Below are 23065 nucleotides of genomic sequence, written 5' to 3'. Positions count from 1 at the left end.
AAATGTGTTGTGATTGGTTAGCTGGGCCAGTGTGTGCTGTGATTGGCAGCACTCGGCGGCGCCTGGTCGGGAAATGTCACGTCCCTTACCATAGCCGCCTGCGAGCTTCAGTGTAAATATTGCGTCAAAATCAAATCAATTTGAGCGCGATTTAAACCCGGATGATTGTAACCACTCTAAGTTCGTCTGTCTTGGGAAAGCTAGCGTGTCTCCGACATGTGATAACACTCGTTGCCTTCTCTAGTGCAGCTCAACCAGGTCTCGTCCCATTCATCGATATTTGTGATATCACAAATCCCGGAAAATATGCGTTGTAGTCCAAACGAGTCGTTCGCTGTAGTTTTTGAAAAGTGATTTCTGTTAAATAAAATATCTCCTTTTGGAGTAGACTCTGAACTTTGTAACTTTGCACATCTTTTTTATGCTCAAACAGCAACATTACTAACTCAAGTTGAAAAAGTGAAAAAGCATAATAGGACCCCTTTAAGACCCGTTCACACCAATAACGATAAAGGCAGCTATAACGCTAAATATATAGAGACGTCTATTTGCATTTACATCTGCAAGACGTTTGTTTTAGAGTGTTTGCTCATCTGCAATACGTCTACAGGACGTTTCCTATCAGATGTCAAATAGACGTTTAGAAGATGCATGTAAAACTGACAAGTCGGGTGTATTCTGATTGGCTGTCATTGTTTTAATCGTTCATCAGCTGCGTCGTTATAGTTGTGGTGTGAACTTAGAACTTAGAATAGGGTATTCTAACAGAATTAGGATGCTTTTTAAAACTTTATCATTATATTTATCGTCCTTGGTGTGAACGGGTTTTGTTATTTACATATTTGCATATTTGTTAAATGATTTGCATCTTAAAATTAATTCACAATATACATTTTTGTGTAGGCCCCCTGGGAATCGAACATTTGCATTGCTAACAACAGAAACTTATAGTATAGTTTAAAAACACTCCTCTATTAATTTACTGATAACAAAGTGATTGTTTTATAATATTACTTTGTTTTTGTCCTAAAGACATTATCACAGCATGGATGCCTTCAGCAATTTCGACCTCCTGGACGCCCCCACGGGCAGAAAGGTGGCTGAGGGACATAAAGCCAGTTTCTGTCTGGAGGACACCAGCTGTGATCCGGGTGTGAGGAGAAGATACGCCTGCACAGCTCACACACAGGTCAAGAGAATAAAGTGACTCATGTGAAACGTCAAATTTTCCACAATTAAGTAGTTTTATTAGCCGGTTTAGAACTACGGTCTTTTTTGGAGCAGGGATTGGGCCCAGGCTGCTATGACACCTACCATGCCAACATCGACTGTCAGTGGATTGATATTACGGATGTTTCTCCTGGAGATTATATTCTAAAGGTGAGCTATCAGTTAGTCATTCCATTTTTTCGTTACACCAAAAGTTAGAAACACCTTTTGAAACTGTGAACCATTGACAGGTAACCGTGAACCCAGGTTTCCAGGTGCAGGAGTCTGATTTCTCCAATAATGTTGTTCGATGTGACATCAGATACACTGGGTCGTATGTCCAAGCATATAACTGCAGAATCACAGGGTGAGTTTTAAAAAGCCATCGAATCAGAAGTCTCTTTATCACACTTTAATGGTGTTTATTTATTTCACAGACACTGATCCGGTTTTCTTCATACAAACCTCCAGTGGAGCTCTGAATTGAAATCCTCAAAAAAAATAAAAAAATCACATTGTTATGGATAGATTGAGCATTAACTTGACTTATTTTTACTTATTTAAATTTATGTTCTCTGCAGACACTCTTCTAACAAAGTTATTGACATATTCAGTAAATGTTTAATAAGTGCCAATAATGCTATACTATGAATTTCTTTTAATTTATTAACCTTTTGTCAATTATATCGTATATTTATATTTGCTTTTTATTTCTGTAATTTGGTGTAAACTTTGGTGTTACAGTTTTAGAAAAACATAAATAACATTCACAACAGGAATGTTTTGTTCAAAGAAGATTAGAAATAAAGCAACAAAGTTATTGACATATTCAGTAAATGTTTAATAAGTGCCAATAATGCTATACTATGAATTTCTTTTAATTTATTAACCTTTTGTCAATTATATCGTATATTTATATTTGCTTTTTATTTCTGTAATTTGGTGTAAACTTTGGTGTTACAGTTTTAGAAAAACATAATAAATAACATTCACAACAGGAATGTTTTGTTCAAAGAAGATTAGAAATAAAGTTGAGAGCTCACCCAGATTTTTATGGTTCATTCATAGGTTTTACTACTAGTTAGGGGTGTAACGGTTCACAAAATTCATGGTTCAGTTCGATACGACACAGGGGTGTCACGGTTCGGTATGTTTTTGATACAGCAAAAACAAAGAAATGCCAGACAAATTTCCTTGATTTGTGCTTTTTTTTAAAAACTAGTATCATATGATCTTAAAAATATTTTAGACTTTGGAAGGCCTTTTGACTTTTGCCGTTTATCTAAGATGATTTTGGACGCTTTTTTAACATTCGTTTTTTAATTTATTTGGTTCCACGGTGTTTGCTGATTTGAAGTGTTTTATATTTAAACTTTGTGTAAGTTATTTGTTATTTTATATTAGGCCTATAGCATGTTGTGTTTGTGTTCGTTTTGCTAATAAATTAAACATTCTATGTTTAATTTAAATGAGTTTATCGTACTGTTTTGTTGTTGTCAATTCAATCAATTGATGGCGAAATGCCGTTAATTCGAAAGTGAAAGTAAAATGCGCACAAGCGTTTAAGCTATTTAAAAGCGAGGAAAAGAGGGGAAACTCTAATGAACTACCTCACCGTCATAACCTGGAGTACATTATATTTCACACACTTTAAGCTCTTATTTTTCCCCAAATGTAATAGGATTACTTCAAGTTACGAATCGTTCGGTTTGTAATGCATACCGAACGGTTCACTACAAATACGTGTATCGTTACACCCCTACTACTAGTTCATGTTCTTTAACCACTGGTTCATATATATTCATAGTTTTCTGAAGTGATTCTGGTTGTGGCTCAAATGAAAATGGGTCTGGGGTAAAATCAACACAGCCAGACATCAGAGTCATGAAAGTTCAGTTTTCTCAAGACCTCCAAACATGCTGAGAGTGCAACAAAGTCTCCGGAAACGGTCTCTTCTGCTTGAACATTTAACATAACACTAGAAAGAGAAATTCCAGAGCCATCGTGGACAGGGAAACATTCATATGAGAGCTGAATTCAGAAGGAAACTCTGTCACTTTTGACGGTGGAGAAGACTTCTATTGGACGTTTTGAAATGAGCCACAACCTGAGTGGCTGGGAAATTTGATGAATATATGTGTTAATTCAAATGAAAAAGCCCACAAGGGGGTTACTGTAACTCATAGACAAGGCACTCATTGAGAAGTGTTAGTCTCAGGAAAAAATGACACATGCTGATGATGAATGATGTTTGGAGAGGTGAAAAACATCTCTGATGAATGGTGGGGTCCTTTTCTTTTTTTAACTAATTCAGATGCACAAATAATCCATTACAAATCATCTAAAATTGTTAATGTAGTAACACAGATGTTTTCAGTTAGAAGTTTCCAGTTCAGATAGAAATGAAAGAAACAAAGACCCGGGCCTCTTTCTAACTCTTCTGGCATTAAAGACATGTATTTTGTTGCAATATTTTCCCTTAAGGACTGAAGTGCATATCTTTAACGAAGTTAAAAAAAATTTTTTTTTTTAAATCAGAACATCTAATGCAGGGGTGCCCAAACTCGGTCCTGGAGGGCCGGTGTCCTGAAGAGTTTAGCTCCAACCCTAATCAAACACACCTGAAGCAGCTAATCAAGCTCTTACTAGGCATACTAGAAACTTGAAGGCAAGGTGTGCTGAGGCAAGCTGGAGCTAAACTCTGCAGGACACCGGCCCTCCAGCACCGAGTTTGGGCACCCCTGATCTAATGCTTCAAAAGTATAATAAGATATTTAAAGGGATAGTTCACCCAAAAATGAAAATTCTATCATTAATTACTCACCCTCATGTCGTTCCAAATCTGTAAGACCTTCATTTATCTTCGGAACACAAATTAAGATATTTTTGATGAAATCCGAGAGCTTTCTGACCCTCCATAGACAGCAACGCAACTGAAACGTTCAAGGCACAGAAAGGTATAAGGACATCATTAAATTAGTCCATGTGACATCAGTGGTTCAACCTGAATTTTATGAAGCTACAATACTTTTTGTGCACAAAGAAAACAAAGAAAATTATTTTCTTCCATGTCAGTCACGAGTCACACATGCGTTGTGGTACTCTCATGAATGCGCGTTGAAGTTTGACATGGAAGGGAAGAAATTGTTGAATACAGTCATTATTTTTGTTTTCTTTGTGCACAAAAAGTATTCTGGTAGCTTCAGGACATTATGGTTGAGCCATGCCACATGGACTATTTTAATGATGTCCTTACTTACATTTCTGGGCCTTGAACATTGTCTATGCAGGGTCTGAACGCTCTTGGATTTCATCAAAAATATCCTAATTTCTGTTCCGAAGATGAACGAAGGTCTTGCGGGTTTGGAACGAGACGAGGGTGGGTAATGGTGCGTTCAAGTCATGTCGGGGTGCACAAAAAGTATTCTGGTAGCTTCAGGACATTATGGTTGAGCCATGCCACATGGACTATTTTAATGATGTCCTTACTTACATTTCTGGGCCTTGAACATTGTCTATGCAGGGTCTGAACGCTCTTGGATTTCATCAAAAATATCCTAATTTCTGTTCCGAAGATGAACGAAGGTCTTGCGGGTTTGGAATGAGACGAGGGTGGGTAATGGTGCGTTCAAGTCATGTCGGATAGATCGTATTTAGTCGTAGATCGTAGTTGAACGTAGTTAGATCGTAGTTAGATCGTAGTTGAACGCACATGAACGCCACCACAAAGTCGTTATTACGAGTGGGAAACTCGAAATGTTCTTTAAGCCCTGAGTTTCAGAGTTGGGGGCGTGTCAATGAGAAACATGGCGGAATCGATGGATGCAACGTCTGTAATTGACAGTAAATTTTTATTTAAATTGATAGTTTAGTTGTCTTATAAACTTAAATTGGTCATGTTCTTGTTACGCAGCTAGTTAATGAAATCCAAGTAAAAAAAATGCTATAATTTTTGCACCTATAGGTGAAAAATCTTTTGATTTGCCATGTTGCATGTTGCATTTAGCTAACAGCTTTTTTATCTCTGTATTTTAGCGTTTGTTGATGCTGAAAATCAGTTATACTGGGATCCTGGTCTAAAAATGATATAGAAAAAACGCAAAACACACCTGATGCGAATTCTTTGCTCTTCATTTTCTATAAGCAGAGTTAACAGACCCTGTTGTATTTTCTTGTAATTTATTAAAAGAAGGTACACCGCCATCTTGCGCCGACTAAACTGACTTGATGTTGTAATTACGACTTGTCAACTCGTCCCAGGAGGACTTGAACGCAGCATAATTAATGACAGCATTTTCATTTTTGAGTGAACTATCCCTTTAATGCTTCAACTCATGTTCATGCGACATTCAAATATAATATTTATATTTTGACAGTGAAATTTCTATTTGAATCTACAGTAACAATGCTATTTTTGTATATTCAAAATGTCATTCAAATGTTATTCATACATTTGAATGTGCATAACCTTTCTTAGCATACAAATTCTTTTTTGGGCCAGTGTAAATGTGTAGAAATGAGTTGTTATTCTACTCCAGTCCACTAGAAGCTTAACACCTCTGACCACACAACTTTCCCATCCTATGAAGAACACACAGGAACAGTCAGGGCTGGCATCTTTTCATTCACAACACCTACACAGACCTCTCATGCATAAAGCATCATGGCATGCAAGGATCAGATAAACGCGTGTGTAAAGCTGCTGCTGCTGTCAGTGGTGTTGTGCGCCGCACGCGCCTCTGCTGACAGGACTAAAACTCTCGACTTCGATGTCAAACCTGGAGGAGTTGTGCAGACTTTCTCGGCCAAACTTGTGAGTAACGCTTTTTAATATTTTAGCAACGAATACAATTTGAAAACATGTTTTTATGAATCGAAAGTTAAACGTATTCGTTCCACTGGATGATTTGCATTGGCACGATTTCGTCTTTTTGAAAGTATATTAATACTGTACTTCGTATTTATTAAAATGCATGTATATTAAACTCGTATAGTAATGAATGCATGCTGTGAGATCCACCCGTCGTCTTCTCATTGGACTGTCGCTGACATTCACTGCGCCGCCTAGCGACACGGCTTGACTTTATAAAGGAATAGTTTAGTCAAAAAACAAAACTTATTACATCATTTACTCACCTGCATGTCATTCCGACACCGTATGACTTGATTTCTTCTGTCATCAAATTTTGCTGCTCTTTTCTAATGAATGAAATTGGATGGAGATGTGAAGAGCCGAAAAGGCTAATGCTGCGTTCAAGTCCTTCTGCGGCAATCGTACTTTTTTTTTTTTTTTTTTTTGCCGTTGCAGTCTGTCAGTCGTGTAATGCATGGCAATGGTAACAAAATCTATGAGAGTAAAAAAACATGCACAGACAAATCCAAATTAAACCCTGCGGCTCGTGACGACACATTGATGTCCTAAGACACGAAACGATTGGTTTGTGCCAGAAACCCAACAGTATTTATATCATTTTTTACCTCTAATACACCACTATGTCCAACGGTCTTTGTGCGCGCGCACGGCATCTGGTGCGTGAGGTGTGTACGTGCTCTGCCGTAGTTTACGTTAATGGGTGTGTTGATATCCAGCCGAAGAGCAATCAAGCATAACTTCAGGCGAGCAGGCTCAGAAGTTGGGAATACGTGGAAAGTCACCACTCCTGAACGAGTTTGCGCGAGAGAACGTGATCTTTTAGTTTTAAGTCGGTTTGAACAATCCAGATAAGCGCAAGTACCATTTTGATTAGCCGTCGTACCTACAATGACTGTGCACTGTGTAAACAATGAGTGACGTATACGCGCGAGAGTAAACTACGCCAGAGCGCGTACACACCTCACGCACCGGATACCGTGCGCTTGCTCAAAGACAGTTGAACATAGTGGTGTATTAGAGGTAAATATGATATAAATACTGTTCGGTTTCTGGCACAAACCAATCGTTTCGTGTCTTAGGACATCAATGTGTCATCACGAGCCGCAGGGTTTAATTTGGATTTGTCTGTGCATGTTTTTTTACTCTCATAGATTTTGTTACCATTGCCATGCATTATACGACTGACAGACTGCAACGGTTAAAGTTAAAAATCATCATATGTGTTCTACTGAAGAAACAAAGCCACCTACATCTTGGATGCTCTGGGGGTAAGCAGATAAACATCAAATTTTCATTTTTGGGTGAACTATCCCTTTAAAGATGTCTATCAGATGTTTGTACACAGCAGATGCTTTCCAGATCAAGAGATCTTTAACAGACATCTTGCAGACGTACCTGTGCTATCTGGGTTCAGATGTAAGTAGCGTTAGGTGTGACGCAGTGTTCATTGGTTTTCATTCGTACCACGTTTAAACCTTTCAGAAACATTTTAGTTTTATTTTAGTATTAATAATGGTCAGTATTTTGACAGGAACTATTGTTACCATGGTTATTTTTGTAAGGGTCAACGTCCTTTCAATGCAGAGCCTTCTTCAAAAGTTCAGTTTAGTCTGGGAAATTTGCATATTACGTAGGTGGAAGCTTGGCATTGTCCACCTGTTTATCTATATACAGTGATGTGTTTCTTGGTTTCTTTTTAGAAAAAGTATAAATGCATCTTCAGATATGCTTGTCAAGGAGGAACCAACGAGGTAAGACATATTTTCTGTTTTACATTATGTGCTGAGAAATAAAAGTTTTGTTTTTGTTGCACTGACCTTTATTTTGTGAACTGTATACTTTTAGTTTGAAGGTTGAAGATATATATATATATATACCTTCAATCCTGTTTGCTGAGAAGTTTATTATATTTTCAAAGATAAAATGAGGAAATTAAAAGTTGCTGTTCGACCCTCCTAAAATTTGTAGCTTTGTATCTGTAAGCATTTTAAGACAATGCCAACTATTGTTACGGCATCAAGACATTTGTCACTGGCACTAACAACCAGGAAATTGTAGCAATTATGCTCCTGTCGTAAAATGTCCTGATTTCACAGAATTGCGCCAGATAAAATGAGGAAATTAAAAGTTGCTGTTCGACCCTCCTAAAATTTGTAGCTTTGTATCTGTAAGCATTTTAAGACAATGCCAACTATTGTTACGGCATCAAGACATTTGTCACTGGCACTAACGACCAGGAAATTGTAGCAATTATGCTCCTGTCGTAAAATGTCCTGATTTCACAGAATTGCGCCGTTTCAGACTTCAATGTGAACCCTTTGTGCTTTAATTTCCTCTAGCAATGGCAAATGAGCGTTGGACTGAGTGACGATGACCAGATGTTTTCCTGTTCAGTATGGAGGTAACATTCAAAACAGTGTTATATTGGTTTTTGGTGGTTCTACTTAATATGCAATACCAAAAATGAGGTTTACTCAGACGTACAAGCAAATCTAATCTCGGTTTTCTGTGTTTTCAAACATTGTGGTGTAATTTGAGATGAAAGAGGGAACGATATTGATTTTTCTGTCATTTTTTTTCACGATAGGCCCCAAGGGAAGTCATACTTGTTTTTTACCCAGTTCAAAGCTGAGATAAAAGGAGCCAAGATTGAATATGCCACTGCATATGTAAGTTTCATATTAACTTTAGCTATTCTTTATGACCTGACACCACATCAACTGAGTGAAACATTCAGCAATCCATAGAATATATGAATCAATATGAAGAAATGTGCTTTTAATGCGCTGGCGCATTTCATCAACCAAGAATATTCAGATGATAACTTTTTATTTGTGTGCTTTGCACATACAAAGAATTGGCACAGGTTTTTGAAGATCTTGTTTAAAATGTGTCCTTAGTCGTGACATTGACATTTGCCGTAGATCAAACCTTAATTCAGATTCCTAACGCTCGTCGCTCTCAGATCAAAAGCAGTCAGCCCTTTTTGTGCAGGTGTTGCATATCAAGACTTCGTGAAAACATCTTTATCTTCAGATTAAATTGAAATTCTCAGTAGCGGGATGACAGTGATATCCTGGTGGCCTTGTTCCCTGCGTAAATGTTTGAAACAAGCGCTCAATGGACTCAGTTTTCTCAGTGAGGATCTCTTTGTTATTCAGCCCACTCCTCTAGGCTTCTCCGTTAATGTCTTCATTCTCTCTTTCTCTTCCTCTCAGTCCCAGACGGCCGTGGGTGGACAGAGGGATGTTGCTTTGAAGGAAGAAGAGTACAGTGTGTCAGAGTCTTCAGGTGAGTCTGCATATTCATACTTCCAGCGAGGTTGACGCAGCAATTGGAAAAAAGCCTGGAAATGTCAGAGAATTAAAAATTTTTTTTTGCCAATTTCAATACTGAATATAAATGTTTCTAATCAAGCACATCTTTATTCTGTCATTCAGTGACCCACAGAGAAGGGACATTCCATTCCGAGCTTTCCAAGCTCACTGTCATTGGTCGGACACGCCATGATGAACTCTGATTGGCCCATCCGAAAGAGGATTGTCCCATCACATGAGGACATTAATTTGACAGCTATGGACACTCTGGCTGCTCACTGTCACAAGTCAAGCAAAGGAAATCAAACCACGGGAAGTTATGAAAGAAAGAACTTCCTGTGATAGAAAATTCTACAGAGATTTCCTTTAGAGGCATCATTACATTAAGAACTGGACTGATCATCTAAGGGAGGTAGATGAAAAGTCTATTATCAGACAATGTACATGCACATTTATTCATATTTGTGAGGTTATATGAAGGCTTCTTCAAATTAAGTTCAGAGCAGATTGATTTCTATTCCTGGCTGCATTTATGGGTTTAGGGTTTCAGCCTGACTTTGACTTCATACCTGCAAATCTGATTATCATGAGTGCATTCATGCTCATACTTACTTTCTTAAGCTGGTGTAATGGCACGCTTGTAGAGAATTTCCGCTAAATCTTTGGGGTATGTCAAAATCCTTTGATTATTTCTGTTGTGAAGGAAAAGACAGAAAAACAGTTACTTGAGTTCCTTTTTTTTGCCCAATTGTGGTTTATTCTGATAGCTAATGTACTGGAATTTTTAATAAATCTTTTCAGAACTGTTTGGTTCGACTTGTATTAATGTTTTTTATAAAGTAAATGTGAATTATCTGTTTCCAAGCACTTGTCATCTCAGAATCTGCAGACATCTTTTGCATTTCATTGCACTTGAGTGAAATTTGTATAATTCTGCTGCATGAACTTTAATTACACTAAAATGTGTTAGAAGGATTTCTGCAGATTTTTTTCAATGTGCAGATTCTGGTCATATTGTGGGATTTGTCCACTCAGCTCTGCAAAAGGACTGTCAGTACCACAAATGTAGATATGAGCATCTGCACCATGTCATAATTCTCATTGTCAGCCGTTCTGGAAATTAATGTCTTGAGCCAAAAACGTGACATTTTACCTACATTAGATTCTGTGCCACTTTAAAAAAAAAAAATTCCCCAAAATGCTTTATGCCGTCCTACATCTTTAAAACGCTTGAAATGAGCATTGCAATACACATGAGGGAGACAAAATGCTGTAAAAGTACGTAATTTGAGATGAAAGAGGGAACGATATTGATTTTTCTGTCATTTTTTTTCACGATAGGCCCCAAGGGAAGTCATACTTGTTTTTTACCCAGTTCAAAGCTGAGATAAAAGGAGCCAAGATTGAATATGCCACTGCATATGTAAGTTTCATATTAACTTTAGCTATTCTTTATGACCTGACACCACATCAACTGAGTGAAACATTCAGCAATCCATAGAATATATGAATCAATATGAAGAAATGTGCTTTTAATGCGCTGGCGCATTTCATCAACCAAGAATATTCAGATGATAACTTTTTATTTGTGTGCTTTGCACATACAAAGAATTGGCACAGGTTTTTGAAGATCTTGTTTAAAATGTGTCCTTAGTCGTGACATTGACATTTGCCGTAGATCAAACCTTAATTCAGATTCCTAACGCTCGTCGCTCTCAGATCAAAAGCAGTCAGCCCTTTTTGTGCAGGTGTTGCATATCAAGACTTCGTGAAAACATCTTTATCTTCAGATTAAATTGAAATTCTCAGTAGCGGGATGACAGTGATATCCTGGTGGCCTTGTTCCCTGCGTAAATGTTTGAAACAAGCGCTCAATGGACTCAGTTTTCTCAGTGAGGATCTCTTTGTTATTCAGCCCACTCCTCTAGGCTTCTCCGTTAATGTCTTCATTCTCTCTTTCTCTTCCTCTCAGTCCCAGACGGCCGTGGGTGGACAGAGGGATGTTGCTTTGAAGGAAGAAGAGTACAGTGTGTCAGAGTCTTCAGGTGAGTCTGCATATTCATACTTCCAGCGAGGTTGACGCAGCAATTGGAAAAAAGCCTGGAAATGTCAGAGAATTAAAAATTTTTTTTTGCCAATTTCAATACTGAATATAAATGTTTCTAATCAAGCACATCTTTATTCTGTCATTCAGTGACCCACAGAGAAGGGACATTCCATTCCGAGCTTTCCAAGCTCACTGTCATTGGTCGGACACGCCATGATGAACTCTGATTGGCCCATCCGAAAGAGGATTGTCCCATCACATGAGGACATTAATTTGACAGCTATGGACACTCTGGCTGCTCACTGTCACAAGTCAAGCAAAGGAAATCAAACCACGGGAAGTTATGAAAGAAAGAACTTCCTGTGATAGAAAATTCTACAGAGATTTCCTTTAGAGGCATCATTACATTAAGAACTGGACTGATCATCTAAGGGAGGTAGATGAAAAGTCTATTATCAGACAATGTACATGCACATTTATTCATATTTGTGAGGTTATATGAAGGCTTCTTCAAATTAAGTTCAGAGCAGATTGATTTCTATTCCTGGCTGCATTTATGGGTTTAGGGTTTCAGCCTGACTTTGACTTCATACCTGCAAATCTGATTATCATGAGTGCATTCATGCTCATACTTACTTTCTTAAGCTGGTGTAATGGCACGCTTGTAGAGAATTTCCGCTAAATCTTTGGGGTATGTCAGAATCCTTTGATTATTTCTGTTGTGAAGGAAAAGACAGAAAAACAGTTACTTGAGTTCCTTTTTTTTGCCCAATTGTGGTTTATTCTGATAGCTAATGTACTGGAATTTTTAATAAATCTTTTCAGAACTGTTTGGTTCGACTTGTATTAATGTTTTTTATAAAGTAAATGTGAATTATCTGTTTCCAAGCACTTGTCATCTCAGAATCTGCAGACATCTTTTGCATTTCATTGCACTTGAGTGAAATTTGTATAATTCTGCTGCATGAACTTTAATTACACTAAAATGTGTTAGAAGGATTTCTGCAGATTTTTTTCAATGTGCAGATTCTGGTCATATTGTGGGATTTGTCCACTCAGCTCTGCAAAAGGACTGTCAGTACCACAAATGTAGATATGAGCATCTGCACCATGTCATAATTCTCATTGTCAGCCGTTCTGGAAATTAATGTCTTGAGCCTAAAACGTGACATTTTACCTACATTAGATTCTGTGCCACTTTAAAAAAAAAAATTCCCCAAAATGCTTTATGCCGTCCTACATCTTTAAAACGCTTGAAATGAGCATTGCAATACACATGAGGGAGACAAAATGCTGTAAAAGTACCTTTTGCCCATTTTCATTTCAGTACCTGTTGAAAAATGCCTACATTTGAATACCAAGTACTGTCGCATTGTGTTTTTGTTAAAATATCCTCAGGATGTGTATCTGAGAACATCATATTGCTAAGGCAAGACTTCAAACACTAGACTAGAGTTAGAAAAGCAATAAAAATAAAAAAAGAATCCTTTAACTGCTGGGAGATTGGAATTGTGATTGCATCCCATTCCAGATGTCATCTAAGGCTAGAAATAATCTCCCGCTACCTTCGGCTTGCCTCTGACGTACAGTATTTCTAAGAAGTGGTCCCCAGTGGCCCATGTCACTCTCTAGATTTATTAGTACATGATGTTTCTGTCGTGTCCTCCATATAGACCTAAAGAGAAAATGTATTACAGGTTCACCTGCGGTCTAAGAGACGTTCCGTTCAATAAATTGCTGCTGCACTCTTGAGTTATCGGGTCCCATAAAGACCAAACTTACCGTAAAGGTGCCTGTAACACGGTACACCATGTAGAGTGTAATGCTCCACATTGTACCCTGAAGCCACGGTCTGCTCAAACAATGGTCGAGAGCAGTTTCCGTCTAAAGGGGTAGGGTGGCGTCTTCTGACCTTTGTCTTTTGCTTTAGGATTCACTCTTCCTGTTGTGCTGGCGTAGGGGTAAGGAGGAGGCTTCTGGCTATGGTGTCTTGAAGCAGTCCCTGATGTATCTCTTTGAGAAATGACCAACTCCTGAGTTGATTCCCGTTTTTGGTCTGCATCATGCAGCCCTTGATCTTTTATGGGATATGCTGGTGGGGCCACAGATGAAGTTGGTGTTTTGAGGGATGACTTGTCAGAGCAGACTCCTTGAGATGATGCCACTTCAGTGTCTATCCTTCCTGAGTGGCATCCTTTGAAAGTGTCCCCTGGTTCTTCATTGCCCATATCAATGTCAGCCGTCAACAGGTCTATCTTCTGGACCACCTGAATTCCAGGGGAAGACAAAGCATTGTTTATTTAGGTTTTAATGCAAATAGAGTTTTTATCAGGGCAAATTTCACGCAAGAGTGACAACAGGCTAGTTTACAATATTATGAAACTGTGGCAGAAAGCTGAGAGCGGACAGCTGATGTTTCTTGCCTGTCTGAGGGGACTAAAAGCCACCAGCCAACGTTCCTCTCCAACGTTGAATACATTTGCTAAATGAAGCGGATCAGACCAATCCTGCATTTAGTTTCACTCTCCGCTCACAGAAGAGAAATTGCCCAATGTGCAATAAATTCAGGGGCCTCTATAAACAGTATTCATTATTGATATGAAGATTAACATTAAAACAAAATTCATGGCCCGTGTGTTATCTAAAGTACGACCATTAAGAGTATCCGGCAGTTGATGGATAGTAAAGAGTTTGGGATTTAACTAAACAGAACATTTAAACGCCACCCTTTGTTGAACTCATTATGAGGAACATCTGTTAAGATCCCCAAGTGATATATAAACCTTTACCTCCTTTATTTCCAGACGTATCTCTTTCAGGCCATGTAGAACCTCCTCGAGATTCACAACAACTCTTTGGATCTGGTCCCGAATAGCTCTTTGCGAGTGCTTAGAGCTGAAAGCGTAAGACCCTCTTCCTGGTCCACTGAGATCCCCTTGGGCGACCTTTGCTTGACACTTAAGGTGCTTAGAATTGGTTTTGTTGACATCTTTGGTAGACAGCATAACTTCATACACCAGACTAGGTCTGTTAAATTCTTGCATGACACGTCCCATGCATCTACTTAAAGTTCCCTGTCCGTTAGAAGTGCAAAGTTCTGCATTCTTATTAAAGGTCGAATTGTGAGCAGCACTTGCATCCATCCAGTCCAATGCATGTTGTTCTGTAAGCAGGGCCCCTCGCACAGAGCCTGATTGTTGCTCCGCTGCACAAACAGGCACTCCACAGTTTCCATGACCTCTGAACTGTGTTGGCGCATCCAGAGCACACTTCCTCAAGAAGGGGTGTGGCTCGATCTGGTGCCGGTGGACCACAAAGCTGCATTCTCTCAAGCTGTAGTTCACAGAGACGCTGTTATGTTGCAGGCCCTTCCCTGGAGGCCGATTCCACCGCACGCTGGATAACTCTGTCTGACAAATCTGGCCAGTCACGTCTAGCCGTTCATGACCCCCCCGATTAGCTAAATGTTTCTTGGCAGTATATCCATTGAGGAGGGAATTGTGTTGTTTTGGTCCACAGGTGTTCGTTACATGGTCCCCAGTCCCAAAATAGGCAAGGATGTCCGCTTGGGGTCTTTGAATTCCATTTTGTAGTTGGTTTGAAGTGGTGGGTCGCATGCGTAGCTCCCTGACCCCTTTTGTCTCGGAGAACATTCTGTGGCCCAAGAAGGGGACTCTCGAGAGGACGTGTCCCTTCTTTAAGTGTCCCGGCTTTGTCATTACCAGGAGATGCTTTTCTCATCTGTCCTGTCTTTAAACTTTCTCTTGCATGTTTCTTTACTCTGACCGCCACCTTCTGGTGCGTTGTTTTCTCCCACAGATGTTATCCCAGTGTGTTTTCTTCCTCTGGACCCTTGCCCTTCTTTCTCTTTTACCTCACTTCGCTCCTATCGTCCTCTCGGTGGCGGCGGGCCTCTGTTTTCCACCCTCTCTCTCAAACTCCCTGCATTTCTGTTCCACTGGCTGTTGCTTGCTTCCTGCCTTTGACTCCCTCACCATCCCCTCTCTCTCGCTCGCTCGCACTGCGCTGCCTCCTGCGCTGCCTTTCTGGTTCATTCTTCCTCCCACTCCCTCACAGCTTTTCCTCTCTCCCTCTCTCCCTCTCGTTTACCTACTTGCAGGAACTCGTCGTACCTCAATCAATAAGGGGGGTCGTGGTGGGGAGGTTTAATCCAGTGCTGATGCTGTGTGTCCATGTATGTTCCCAGCCTCGGGACTGATCTGATTACTCCTGATTTGCCTCAGTACGCTATAATTACTCCCAGGATTTTATAGCAGGATGCCAGGGGAGGCACACTCCCCCTCTAGTGCTTTATGGGGCAGCACAGGCAGGGCTATTCCCTAAAAAAACGCATGAGGATGTGACTTTTAAAATTAATAATCTGGCACACTGCAGCATGAAAATACTTCTTAATGTCTTTGGTTTATTTCTAGTTTCTCTGGTGTGTAGGGGTTCTCAGAAAATGCATATATTCAAGATTTAATTCTACATTAGGAGCATTTCAATTGCATTTTTTAAATGTTTTAGTAACCACAACAGTTTTATGAGCTATATAATGACCTATAGAAAAATTTAATTAAATTGGAAAGTCAATGTATATGAAGAGTTCATTTGCAAAAACCGCTGATTGCCGTGCATTATTCTCCACATATAGCGCGATCTGAACCCTAAACACATTTTGTCAAAAAAGCCGGTTTTGTCCACTTTCAAGGCATCGCAAGTTCACATTTTACAGCAGAAGCCCACAAGCGCCCTTGTTGTTTTTGAACAGAAGCCGATAAGTCCATTTTAGCGAATCAGCGCGCTGTATTCAGGTCAGGTGACAAGGCTACTTTCACTTTGAAAAGACGCGCTAGCTGAGAGGAGTTTCGTCAAAGCTGACTAAAAGTGAACGAGAATGGATCATTTTGACGAACTTGATGAATCTGTGATATCTTCTTCAGGGCAGAAAAGGAAAATAAAAGCTGAAATGTTTTCACAGAACCTTGCAAAAGCAGCTTTCTTAAGCTATATGATAGACCTGTGTGATGGAAGTACTCAAATTTATAACTCAACCCACAAGCGCCCTTGTTGTTTTTGAACAGAAGCCGATAAGTCCATTTTAGCGAATCAGCGCGCTGTATTCAGGTCAGGTGACAAGGCTACTTTCACTTTGAAAAGACGCGCTAGCTGAGAGGAGTTTGTCAAAGCTGACTAAAAGTGAACGAGGATGGATCATTTTGACCCTGTATTTGTTTAAGTTATTATTACTTAATCAAAACAACCCAACTGCAGTTTAATTGATATTACTTGAAATGCGCAATAAAAAAAAAACGTGATTTCTGAAAAAATTATTAAAATGGAGTTATCGGTTTTTGCAAATTAAAACAACCCAACTGCAGTTTGACTGATATTACTTGGAATGCGCAATAAAAAAAACGTGATTTCTGAAAAAAAAATGTAAATGGAGTTATCGGTTTTTGCAAATGAACTCTTCATATATTTTCCACAGTTTTAAGTATTTCTTTGTTGTGTGACTGAAGTCCCGTGGAAACATTTATTTTCTTCACACTGCATTTGGTTCAGTGTGTGCATTTTGACAGCAAATTTTGATTTAGATTTACTCATAGTCTTTGGACTAAAATGCCATTTAGTTTTAGTCATATTTTAGTCATCTGAATTGTTTTAGTCTAGTTTTAGTCGACTAAATATTTTAAGACTTTAGTTGACTAAATCTACAGTAGATTAAGTCGGCTGAAATCTAATTGGTTTAGTTAGTGTAATGTATTTTTTAATAATTTCTCTAAAATTTCCAAACTTATTATATATTCCCGGAGAAAACATCTATTAACCTGGTAATATGAACATGCAATATAGACACAGATTTAACTGCTCTGACACATAACATGTCTTTACCTCAAAATTAAATAAAACCACTTCTCATAACATAACATGGTCCTCTTTTCAATGAAATACCAATGGTTAATATGCATTCTTTATAACATTTTGCTTACTTGTTTGCATACTTATTTATATAGATACAATTTAGATTAATCCTTATTAGGGCTATTAAAAGTGATTTAATCAAGAGCAGTGAGTGATTTTCTCTTGATTCATTAACAATAAGGACAGACAACAGCAACTAAATTAGGCTGCTGTCCCTTTAAAAAAAAGACTGCACGGATATGACTGGGATCTCTTCCCAGTCGCCCCTCCCTAACATTTTCATCTCATTTTTATTCGTTGACAAAATTCAATAGATTTTCATAATTGTTTTTGTCATTCAAAGAGTTTTTATTTCGTTATCGTCTTGTTTTTGTCTGTGAAAAAATGTTGTTGGCGAAAATGATGAAAATTACTCATCAACGAAACATTGGTTTGGTTTCAGTTCTTTTCTCATTTCCACATAAACTGAAAGATCATTCTGAGAAAGGTCAGAAGTGTTACCGCTAACACAGTCTGATTCATATTCATATCCAGAAAAAGAAGAAAAAAAAACTTACACTGGGACTGCATTTACTAACTATATTTTATTATAAACTACTACTCATGGCCTTGATATTGCAAGATAATAAACAATTACAGATACTATACAATAAGTTTTCTCATTTCCACATAAACTGAAAGATCATTCTGAGAAAGGTCAGAAGTGTTACCGCTAACACAGTCTGATTCATATTCATATTCATATCCAGAAAAAGAAAAAGAAAAAAACTTACACTGGGACTGCATTTACTAACTATATTTTATTATAAACTACTACTCATGGCCTTGATATTGCAAGATAATAAACAATTACAGATACTATACAATAAACAACTGAAACAATTGGGTTTCATTTTGGTCTCATGACCTCATTACATCGTATAAATATATTAAATTTGCTTATTTTGTACTTTTACATATTGTGTACTTTTGGCAGTCTGATCAAATAATGTAAAAATGTGGATTTAATTGTTTTCAGTTCATCACTCTCAAGGTCAAGTTGAGGATGTTGCATTTTGGGATTTAGTTGTATACTGGATGTCAGAGCTAATGTAATGCATGTAATGCAAACATACTCCAAGGACCGTAATAGCAGCATGTTAGCATGCTATTCTAAACAAGAAACTGATTTGAATACAGCAGTTTGGTGATACTAATGGTGCATAAATTTCACTTTAAGAAAAATAAAAAATAAAAGCAATAAAAATCTTGTGCATAACACTAGGTCTTGCAGCCGACAGCGACATGACTAAAAAGACACCGTTCAATGTTACTGATAAACAACTTGAAAGAAGCAACAAAGATGTTATCGTCCACGTTGCTTTTGTGGGCTAACGTTCCCAGAGCGCTGGTCAGAGGGCCTTCTGTTTGACACCAGATACATCACAAAGCAGTGCTTTGAGACATGACTCTCACGCTGAGTGCGAGCCATAAATAGTGCAAAACGTGGCTGTTCGTTTGAAATTAATTTTGGATGCATAAGTGCTGTTACCTGTCAAGACTGATGACACTATATAACACTAATGGTCTGCAGATGCTAGTCAACAGCTGTGGTGTGTTTAGACTCAGACACTTACACTATGCAGCACTAACGCTACGCTCGTTTTCTTTTTTGTACTGAATTTTGATAAGGCACCAGATCTTACAAGCCTTAGCTAGCTGATTATAATACATGCTTTAAATGTGATTCCCATCTTTGTCTTGTGGTCAGATGGTCATTTCTACACCTCTGGTGACGGTTACCAAGACAACTGACAGGCAGCCGAGAAGGCAGCCATGCGTTTTTGCAGGTTAGGTGTGAAGGGACATTGCGGTGAACGGGTCAATGCATGACGTCATGGCCAGCTATTAATAACTCAGAAATTCCACTTCTAAGAAATAAAAACCAGGACAAACAAGGTGATTTAACCCACCCAGCGGGGTCCGTAATGTAATGTCACTGATAGTACAACCTTGAGAGCCGTACAGAATATCAGTGAATTCTTTATATAGGCTATGTATTTGTTATTATATAAATAATTGCTTTACATTCACGTTTGCTTTTAACTGAAAACTTTAGATCCCCAAAGGACACTCTAGAGGAGAGAAAAGCGAAGGAGGAGGAAAAGAACTTGCCAGGTTTAAGAACTTAAGTCCCTGGTAACTGACACGTCTCAGGTATCAGCCGGAGGGAGATCGAGCATCACCAGAGAGAATAGAAGCGGTGTCAGAACGACACCGAGACAGCCGTGAGAGGAATAGCAAATGAAACCAGTGTGTCATTTTCACACGTTTTTATATTTTTATATTGTCTCGCTCTCATCAGGCCCGTGAACATCCCTGCGATTGGTTTCAGGCTCGGGACTGGCTCAGAGAGAATTAGGATTATATTTTTATACGGATACCACACTGTAAACATTACCATACACAGACATATTTCTTAGCATGAAACCATCAATATGTTCAGAATTTGTTTTAGTGAAAATGAATACATGTTCCTGGTCTTATTGTGAAAGATTCCTCTCAAAAGGGAAAAAAAAAGTCCTTGTAATCTTTAATCTAAATGTAATAACTCTTATTCTGAAATGAATGCCTTTTTTTGGCTTACATCGCTAAAACATTTATCCAACCACCCGTCATACAGAGCAGGTTCATTCTTGGAAACGCCCACATTTCACGATCTAATCAATAAAACTTTTTTTTAAATCCTCATAGAATATTATTTTATCCCAAAATAAAATCTAGAAAAAAATGGGTTGGGGACACTGTATTATGTTAATGCTAAACATGCATCGGCAATGTCACAATTCATGTAAGGGGAAAGAAAAAGTTCTAGAAAAAACTATCTAGGATGCCTAGAGAGATTAGCATACTGTAATCCAAGGCAAACATGCTAATACCACTTGGACTCTTAAACGAGATTGTTCTGCATTTCTTCACTAAATAAAAACAGAACGCATGCCTCTTAAGAATGACATTTATACACACACACACACACACACAAATACCGTATGTATAAACAATTTCTAGAAAATAAAAGAAAACCGTGTACATTAATAGAACTTGTTTGTGATGAACAAAAATAACCAAGCAAATGTGAATGCTCAGGTGACATCTGCAAAAAGCAAACAAGGTATCCAATCCTTTGTTTAAATTGGCCCAAAACACCACATTTAAGAGGCATTTGAGACTGAACCCTGAGAGGTTTTAGTATAATCAGAAGGTATGGCTTTCACTGCTGTCAAAGTTACTCAAAAGTTTCACTTTTTCCATTGAAATTGTTGATATTTTATTTATTAGATGGAGCTTTACTTAAAAATCTAGTGACAAGACAGCAAATTCAAACAACCCTCTACTATTGACTTAAAAAGAAAACAAAATAATAATAATAATAATGTGCATAGATAGAGGGGGAAACCCCCCCAAAAAGTTCACTAAGAGCTTTATATAGGCCTTAAGTTATCCCAGAAAGATCCAAATAACTCAAACTTTGTGATTCTTTCAGTTTGTCATTTTGTAAAAAGACCGTTTAAAATATTCTAGGTTAAAATCAAGTATACGTACAAACAAAACGTGGGCAGATTTGCTAAGTCTATGGGACAAGTATACAGCTGCCTCAGACTTCTACTAAGAGCATTTCTGCATGCACATTTCTTGGTAGCTTTTACAATGTTTTTGTGCTAATCGACATCCTCACCCAGTAAAATATACTAAATCTGTCAAAACTGCTGGAGCTAAAACAAACTGGTGGCAGAAATGGGACATTAAGACGTTGAATTCTTTGTTCATACAAGTTAAAAACAATCAGAAGTGACGTATCAGGGAAATAACGGCTCAGTTGTGTATTTATACATATAAAACCTTCATTAAAACAGTAAATAAACATGTTGAAAGGTAGTACAGTGACATTCTAGCACATTCTTCATTCCTCGATAAGGAACTGCATCGTGGTAAAGACCTCCCATCAGCAGGGGGCGATATGGAGTGGAAAAACAAACAAGACGAACGTAAACCCCTATATGACCAAGTTTAGAAATCACAGGGGTGACGGTTTACAAATATTTCAGTATCAACCTCCAGATGAATCACATCAGACATGACCAAAAACAGTCATTTTGGGTTGCAGATTTAACGTGTCTATTTTCGGGAAGCGAGAGGGTGATGCTGCAGGCTCATTTCCTAAAATCAGAGATGAAGCGTTGCATACATATCCCCCAGTGCATTTCGCATTTGCAGTGCTTGAAATGTCCTCTAAGCATCAAAAAGGTTTGCAAATGGTCCTTCATTTCCTCTGATGGTGGATCTTAATCTATGCTCTCAAATTACCTTTGGACAAATGGGAGCAAGATTTGCATTGGCGCTATAAACCACCTCTAACCCCCGTTTTTAAAAATACAGGAGTCAAGAAGACGATCCACTGGAAGGACAAACGTACATTCAAGACAGATGAGTTAGTGTCCAATGAACAAATAAGGCACGAGATATTCCGAGCTTAAGCTCCATTTAAAACACACAAGAACATGTTCAAATAAATTGAGCATTTCCATAAACAGGTAATGGTCAAAGATTGCCATCATCCAGCATCTTGTTGACTCCTTCACAGATCTTCTGCAAGTGGCCGCGGTACACTTCCGAAGGTCCATACAGCGTCGCGAGGAACTCGCAGTCGGAGAAATGATTGAAGACGTGGTTGACACGGCCGTGAGATTTCGCCGTCAGGTGCCGGTTGATGGCCTGGTGCAGCAGTTCGCGGCAATCGTTAAGCAGGTTGCTCATGACACGGCGGTCGAAGGTGAAGTCGATCTGGTAGAAGCTGACGGCCGTCATCGCGAGCGTGTGCACCTTCTTCTGGAAGCGCTCGACCAACGCAAGCTCCTCGCTGTTGAACTGTCCATTGCGGTGGAGGACGCCCAACTTGACCACCATCTTAATAAGGTTCTTGATGATCTTCTGGGCCTCCTTGCGGTTGCGCGTGTACTCTTTGGTCACCCGGTACAGCTCATCCAGTACCTCGCTGCTGGTGTCATCTATGAAGAGGTTGGCCACTGTCTTAGTCGCCATCTTGCTCATGAGCTTCTTCTGGGCCTGCAGGGCCAGGCTCTTCGTGCTGAATGAGTCCATGATGTCTACGGATGAGACACAAACAAAGACAGTCATTCAAAATGAGTTTTCCAAACATGAAAAACTTAAAACGGAGCTGTGGCTTAGCATTCTTCCAAACAACCGTAACGCATCCAAATTGGGACAACAGATGTTTATCTTGAGTGTCTCGCCTGGAAGCGTATATGGAAAGAGTAGATGACTCCCACGTTGAAGTCAAAACGTGTCAAACATCGACTCTTGAAATCAAACAATCTAATGAGAGGAACACAAACCATGCTGTTTATAGTCTCATACAAATAATAGTTCTTTATTGGTTCAACATCCATTGGACAAAAGATTCTTTATAGTGGAAAAGATTCTTCAGATTGTTAAAAGGTTCAGTTAAAGGTTCTTTAGAGAACCTAAAATGGATCTTCTATGGCATCTCTGCAAAAAACATTTGGAAGCTTTATTTTTAAGAGTATATGAAACATGCTAGACATTCATGCTACATCAAGACATCAAAAGGTTTCACTTCAGGACATTTTCTCATCAAAGAGGCCAGGCATAAAAAGGTTTCTGAAGCTACTCCCT

At 38.7% G+C, this 23065-nt stretch overlaps 4 protein-coding genes and 1 long non-coding RNA gene across 8 annotated transcripts in view; 3 read left to right on the top strand and 2 right to left on the bottom strand.

The window, feature by feature from the left end:
- Positions 1-1580, top strand: part of loxl5a (lysyl oxidase-like 5a) — a 6635-nt gene extending 5055 nt beyond the window's left edge. Inside the window, exons 4-6 of the mRNA XM_016230441.1 lie at positions 1033-1189; positions 1285-1380; positions 1461-1580. Of these exons, the coding sequence (XP_016085927.1) occupies positions 1033-1189; positions 1285-1380; positions 1461-1580 (373 nt within the window). The remainder of the gene's footprint in view (positions 1-1032; positions 1190-1284; positions 1381-1460) is intronic.
- A 4177-nt stretch (positions 1581-5757) lies between these two features.
- LOC107549393 (myeloid-derived growth factor-like) lies at positions 5758-10207 on the top strand. The gene is made up of 6 exons (XM_016230461.1): positions 5758-6022; positions 7783-7833; positions 8422-8483; positions 8670-8751; positions 9301-9373; positions 9523-10207. Exons 1-6 carry the CDS (start codon positions 5873-5875, stop codon positions 9600-9602), a joined length of 498 nt encoding a protein of 165 aa, XP_016085947.1. The 5' UTR covers positions 5758-5872; the 3' UTR covers positions 9603-10207.
- Positions 9362-15466, bottom strand: LOC107549380 (uncharacterized). Of its 3 annotated transcripts, none has more exons than XM_016230444.1 (4): positions 14236-15466; positions 13229-13713; positions 10012-10091; positions 9362-9428 (listed from the first exon to the last, which is right to left on the bottom strand). In XM_016230444.1, the coding sequence occupies exons 1-2, from the start codon at positions 15163-15165 to the stop codon at positions 13303-13305; spliced, it is 1341 nt and encodes a 446-aa protein (XP_016085930.1). In that variant the 5' UTR covers positions 15166-15466; the 3' UTR covers positions 9362-9428; positions 10012-10091; positions 13229-13302. The 3 variants fall into 3 exon arrangements, with proteins under 3 accessions (XP_016085930.1, XP_016085929.1, XP_016085928.1); XM_016230442.1 differs by lacking the exons at positions 9362-9428; positions 10012-10091 and adding exons at positions 12092-12162; positions 13012-13121; XM_016230443.1 differs by lacking the exons at positions 9362-9428; positions 10012-10091 and adding an exon at positions 12087-12162.
- On the top strand, positions 10745-12278 carry LOC107549394 (uncharacterized). Its single transcript, XR_001604556.1, has 3 exons — positions 10745-10822; positions 11372-11444; positions 11594-12278. It is a non-coding gene; the product is annotated as an uncharacterized lncRNA (long non-coding RNA).
- A 4684-nt stretch (positions 15467-20150) lies between the features above and the next one.
- On the bottom strand, positions 20151-22738 carry LOC107549392 (tumor necrosis factor alpha-induced protein 8-like protein 1). 2 transcript variants are annotated; one of them, XM_016230460.1, is made up of 2 exons: positions 22663-22738; positions 20151-22515 (listed from the first exon to the last, which is right to left on the bottom strand). In XM_016230460.1, the coding sequence occupies exon 2, from the start codon at positions 22508-22510 to the stop codon at positions 21950-21952; it is 561 nt and encodes a 186-aa protein (XP_016085946.1). In that variant the 5' UTR covers positions 22511-22515; positions 22663-22738; the 3' UTR covers positions 20151-21949. The 2 variants fall into 2 exon arrangements, with proteins under 2 accessions (XP_016085946.1, XP_016085945.1); XM_016230459.1 differs by lacking the exon at positions 22663-22738 and adding an exon at positions 22614-22638.
- Between the last annotated feature and the right edge of the window lie 327 nt (positions 22739-23065).

Source organism: Sinocyclocheilus grahami, unplaced genomic scaffold, assembly GCF_001515645.1.
Source record: "Sinocyclocheilus grahami isolate Dianchi unplaced genomic scaffold, SAMN03320097.WGS_v1.1 scaffold370.1, whole genome shotgun sequence".
Lineage (NCBI taxonomy): Eukaryota > Metazoa > Chordata > Actinopteri > Cypriniformes > Cyprinidae > Sinocyclocheilus > Sinocyclocheilus grahami.
This window is presented reverse-complemented; position numbering and strand designations above follow the sequence as displayed.